The following is a 6,000-nucleotide window of genomic DNA, read 5'->3' on the forward strand; positions in this document are numbered from 1 at the left end:
GCAGGAGTCCTGAGCGCTAGTCTACTCCTCTTAACAGGCCACAATTACTCCCCACTATAGTTTAGAATACATTTTAATTTTAATACACTTGTTATTCACAAGTCTTCTGGAAGAGATTTAAGAAAAAAAGATTTTTCCTAATAATTACAAATATATTAAAATAGAGAGCAGGCTGACATTTCCTGAACTCATTACTTTCCTGGCAACATTAGCAACACCCAGCTGCTACCAGTGCTGTGTGCATCAAAAAAATTAATAAAATATCTTGTATAATCTTATTTTTTTAAGAAAAAAATCTTAATATTTAAGTGTACTCCTTTCTGTTGAGTCACGTTTTTCGCATGCCCAACTCTGTCAGCTTAAATGAAATGTGCATTTCATGCAAGATAGAACACCACATACTAAAGTGGCCTTTGAATTTCCATCACTTACAAAGCATTTGCTCAGCTCCAATGCCATTTAATTTTAAATTTCCCTTTTCCATTTCTCACCCCCTTTTCAAGTGCTCCCCCCACAACACACAGCTGCCTCTAAGCTGTCTTATTAACGCTCATGATAACACTACAAAACTGTCAATTTCTGACAAGATACTTGCTTTTCCACACTTTTGGCATTTTTAAAGTTAGCTATTAAAGGAAGCACTTCTCACTCAAGCACATTCAGCTTCTAAAAATAAGCTTCCACACAGCCAGACAATCAAAATTTGTGCTCAAGTCCAGTTAATATTTCACCGATTACTGCAGTGACGTTGGCCTTAAATCCCATCTTAAGATATTTAGTTAAAATCAACAAAAGGGGAAATTCACTGAGGGGCCACATCTTAACAATTTTTATGCAAAACCACCGTTAAATTTTAATAGGAGTTCTGAACACAGAATAATAGGCAGGCAAGACATGGTCTTATACTGCAGAAATAAAATCGTGGGTGTTGAACATCTTAGATGCTCCATATCCAGTTTGTTCATTTTACAAACAAAGATTTTTCTAATTGCTATGTTCTGCAAACACAAGAGGAGAACTCAAAGTCAAGATGGGTTCCTTCTGGCCCATTAGCAATAAGAGGTTCTTCAACTGGAACTTGGTTAACAATGCTATTGATTAAGCTAAAGCCAGAAAAGAATCCAGCTAGTAGTTCTTGCATACCAAGAATGTCTCTGTAGGCTAACAGGAGTAAAAAGTAGTAACATCTGTTGAATAAGAAGGTGCCATTTTCATAAATGTACTTTAAGATATTTCCTACAGGAAATACATTTTCTTTATACTGCATTCAGATCTTGAGGATGGTTTTTTAGCTCTTTTATAGCACTACTCATCTTTACATCTCAAAGCATTTTACAAAGGAGGACAGTATTATCCCCATTCACAGATAATACATACGCTTCAGGTTGGTGCTTTAAACAGCACACCACTTCCAAGATTGTCAACTTAAAATGACTATTTTCCACTGAATGCATCCGATGAAGCGAGCTATAGCTCATGAAAACTTATGCTCAAATAAATTTGTTAGTCTCTAAGGTGCCACAAGTACTCCTTTTCTTTTTACACACACAGGAATCACTTCACCCACTTCTAAAACCAAAGATGGCAAATTCTTAACAGTGCACAGCAACAAGAGAAGACACTTCAGGTGAAGAAAAATACTGTATCCTAATTAAATGGCAGGGGGAATTTGGGTAGTTACACAAAATGCAATTACCAAAGTTAGAATGGTTCGTGACATACTTGCTAGGAGTGGAATGGATTTTTAGTGATCAGAAATGGTCAGCACTTCCATTTTACACTTGACCTTGATTCTAGGACCCCTTGATGCTAACATCATGCTACTCCATCAATTTAGCCCCTATTAAAAGATAATAGTGCCAAAAATTGAACCACCAACATCCTTGGACATTGGATATCTTCCATTAACTAGAGGATCCACACCCACCTAGCTTGGGTTGTAACATCTGAAGTGATTACATTACAGTGGTATAGTCATAGACATAGATTCCAAGTTTCCTGTCTTAATAAGAATAATTACAAGTGTTTAGCTACTGTATTACCGACAAAAACCATAGAGTTCTTTGTTCCAACAGTAAGTATGTCTGCTTAACGCTTATATAGTATGTGGATTGAGTAGTCAATACCACATTGACTCTTTCAGGACTAAATACTTCCCTTCACTCTTTTAAGTGTAAATAGTTGGGGGCCCTAGGCTTCTGTCCAGGCCCTGCCTCCTAACAAGAACATCAAACAGCTCTATACAATCTCATTAAAGTACAAACCAATTTTAAGTGCTCAGAATAATGTATATGGGATTCTTTCTACCCATTTCTACTTCTTGCAACTAACTAGGATCCAAACAAGTAGTACATAAAAGCCCAGACTCCCATGGCCATGCCTAAAATGAAAACTGATATTTCTAATATCAGCATGTGATAGTGTCTGACACAGAAGTGAGAGGTACTACTGTACAGTGGAAGCAAGAATGAAAGAACCTTAGAGTGAAGAGACAGCAGGTTCCTGAAGTAGGTTCAGCTTTGGTGGCAAGGTCAGAAAGGACATGGACTATCAACAGCGTTACTCCCTTAACAAGCCTAGCAAATGCAGCATTCAACACAGAAGATTTTGCCTTTCTGTTGCTTGAGAAAAACTACAATGAAGACTAATGACAGTCAAAGGAAGACTTGGAATCATGATGGGGAGGAAGAGTTCTATGACACCTTCATTGGTTGAAATTCATCAGGCATATCTGATTCTCCAGTTATATACATTTTGTCTGAGATATGTGGTACATGCTTACTTTAAATCTGTGTACTAGACTTCCTTCAGCAGTTGTGAGATGACAAGAAAAACCCACAGAGTCAGAAGGGTGTCAAGTGCTCTATGTCCCTAAACCACTCCTAATTGGCAACAATAAAAATAGTGTACAGCCAGCCTTAATATCGGGGGGGACGGGACGACACACTGTTAAGATTGTCCACTGGAAGTACGACTAGGGGAGTCCATTATTTCACATATCTAAATCAGCATATAAGTGGAGCTTTCTCCCCAGGAAAAAAGCTTACCCTTAAGCAAATATTTCCTACACAAGGAGGTTACAAATATTTATAGACATACTTATACTAAAGTAATTCTAAAAATACTTATTACAGTTCCAGGGAATGAAGTATCTTCCCCTCTTCCTTAAAATAATTATTTATTAAGTATTATTTTATCTGTAGAGGGGAAATTTTTTTTTAAATAGTATATTTGTATCTGCACACTTCTGTTATATACACATTTACATTATCTATAAAATGCATTTATGTGCATGAATATAAAAAGATGTGCATACACAAATATTTTATATTTGTGAATATTTACATGTATAGCAGTTTGCAAAGCAATTAGGCATCAAACATATTGTCCAGAACAACAGTCCAATGATTACAAATGCCAAGAACCCATCATAATAAAAACAGTATTATTGCAATGGGATTGGGAGGCAAGAATAAAACACCTTAATAAAGAGGTGGAGTGAACGCAAACACTTTTAGACAACAGGCACATCATCCTTCCCCCCCTCAACCTCCCATCCCCATTACTTAGGGGACAGACAGAGCTCTTCAAGTAAATCCAGTCGTTTGACAGTGACATATGCATGCAGAGGCAAATTGTACCTCCCCCTCTCGCCCCCCCCCTCCATTTTTAAGTATACCACCCACCAGCTTGGGAAAAAAAACAAAACCAATATGCGACCCAGCAGTATGCAAAAAATTGGTAGCCATCCTCCTAAATGCAATCACCTACAGAGATCCTACAACTTATTCCCCAAAAATGAACAACCAACTTGCAAACTTTCTGAAGTGATGCTGGCTACCTTTCTGGAATTGCTTACACTCCTTTTTAAAAATAAAAAAAAATGCAATTATTTAAATTAAAATTTTCTACCCAATAAGGTAAAGTTAGATCAATTAAACAGCAAAGAAAGAAATAATCCTGGTCTTAAAATGGATGCAGCAGAATCTTTTAAAGAGCAACATGTTGTAACCACCTTTCATTTTAGGGGATGAGAGGAATTGACTGAAAGAAACAAAACTGAAGAGGAGAGAGAGGGGTGGGTGGAATAAAGGCTGCTCAGTGATTTATTTAACCTAAAAACTTTGCCTTTCCCCTTCTCTGGGAGGGTATGTGGGTCGGGAGGTGATGATTTCTCCCGTGTTTCTCTGCAGGAGGCTCCTGCTCGGCAGCTCAGGGTTGGAGGAGAAGGAAAGAAAGAGACACACACAGAAGAGAGAGGAGAGAGAAAAAGAAAATGGCGCAGAGACTAAGTCCTGACCGTCGACAAGGCGACTTTCCAGGGAGGAATCGGGGCCCAAAGGGGACCCCAGGAAACCCGGAGGGACCGGATCTGGGGCCTGCATTACCCCCACTAGGAGAAGAGGGGGTCGGGTGGAGCCTAAGCCCCTCGGAAGCAGGAGCATTTGGCAGCTCGATGGGAACAATGGGGCCGGTGAGCGAGGAGACGGGACTTAGTCTCTGGGACGCCATGTCTGTCCTTTACCATCCTCAGTAACACAGAAGGGGGGGGGGGAGCGAAAACGGGAGGTAAAGGGGGGTAAATCGCCCCCAAAAGGCGGGGGTGAGGGGGCAGAGACTCACCGTTCGCTCGGAAATCCGCCTCGATCTGCAAGGACAAGTGGAAGCGAGTGAAAAAAAAAATCATGTAGGTTTTCAAAAACAGTAAAAGAGCCTGATCCAGGGGGCAGTTTTAAATGAAGAGGAAGGAAATCGAATCACCGTTCGTTTCCCACACAGACACGTATTGGGAGGGGTCCCCCCCACAAATCAAGGGCGGGGGGTGAAATTCAGCCTTCCTAGCGCCCCAAAGTTTTAACCTCCCCCCAACCTATTTTAAGTCCCCCCTCATGCTTATGTACCCATTCTCTGGGGCACCCCTGCCCTGGTACCCCTTCCCCCGCATGAAAAGGGGGGGGGCACATTCCCATCCTCTCTGGATCTGTCTTTTAAAGGGAAGGCAGGAGAAAAAAAATCCCCCCGTGTGTGGCTTGGCTGGAATTTTTTTTTTTGGGGGGGGGGGGGGAAAGGTTACAGACCTTTATGTGTCTATGGGGAAATCACCAATCACAGAGACTGGAGGAGCCCGCGGGGCAGTGATCTAGGCATCCCACCCTAAGTGTCCGAGGGCAAATAGGGAGGGGGAGCCAAGGGGGTTAGGGATCCAGAGCTCTGGGAGGGGGAGGGCTGCCCCCACTAAGGTGATATGGGGGTGAGGTCACCCCGTGGCCCCAAGGGATACTGGGGGGCCAGGGGCACCTCCAAGTGCCTGAGGAGATTTTGGGGGGCTGGAGGGCCCCACTGGGGCCCCAAGTGCCTGAAGGGATATAGGAAGGTACGTGCGGGTCCCTCACCTGGGAGTCGTTGTGCAGCTGGTCCCCGCTCATGCCGGCTGGTGGGGAGGCCTACACAGGAGCAGAGGCGCCTGGGAGCAGCAGAGTCTGAGGCCGAAGGGAGAGTGCAGCCCCCTCACTCAGCACAGCAGCTAGTTGTGTAACAGACTAAGTCCTCATTTCCCCTCAGTGCGCAGGCGCCGCTGCTTTTAAACTGGAGGAGGGGCTGGTACGGGAGGGGGAGAAGGAGGAAAGGAGTGGGTTCCGATATTTGCATGCTCGGCCTCGCCTTGTCCCCAGCTCCAATTAGAAGAAAGCTTCGGTCATATTAGCATTCCAGCCACGCCTCCTCTCGGCTCTTGGAACTCCGGGTTAGATTTGCATGAGAGCCACGCCCACCACCCCCCTCTGCGCAATTTACGAAAAAAGCCGGTTTGCTATTTGCGTACGCAGCACTCTTCCCTCCTTTCAGAACGCCGGGTGCAATTTACATATCCGGTCCCGCCCCTCCAGCCCTCTCTCCAGTCACGAAGGAAAGGCCGGCGCTTATTTGCATATCCTGCCACGCCTCCTCCGAGGGAAGACGCCTGCCCGCCCGCGGTGGAAGGAACGAAAGCCCGTCCCAACG

The 6,000-nt window shown here is 43.5% G+C and overlaps 1 protein-coding gene across 1 annotated transcript in view; it reads right to left on the reverse strand.

Annotated features, from left to right (window-relative positions):
* TOP1 (DNA topoisomerase I) overlaps positions 1-5,577 on the reverse strand; it is an 83,496-nt gene extending 77,919 nt beyond the window's left edge. Inside the window, exons 1-2 of the mRNA XM_074970214.1 lie at positions 5,394-5,577; positions 4,624-4,648 (exon numbers count right to left, since the gene is read on the reverse strand). Coding sequence (XP_074826315.1) covers positions 4,624-4,648; positions 5,394-5,426 — 58 coding nt within the window. The 5' untranslated portion in view covers positions 5,427-5,577. The remainder of the gene's footprint in view (positions 1-4,623; positions 4,649-5,393) is intronic.
* Positions 5,578-6,000: the final 423 nt, after the last annotated feature.

The sequence above is a fragment of the Natator depressus genome, chromosome 13 (genome assembly GCF_965152275.1).
Source record: "Natator depressus isolate rNatDep1 chromosome 13, rNatDep2.hap1, whole genome shotgun sequence".
Taxonomy (NCBI): domain Eukaryota; kingdom Metazoa; phylum Chordata; order Testudines; family Cheloniidae; genus Natator; species Natator depressus.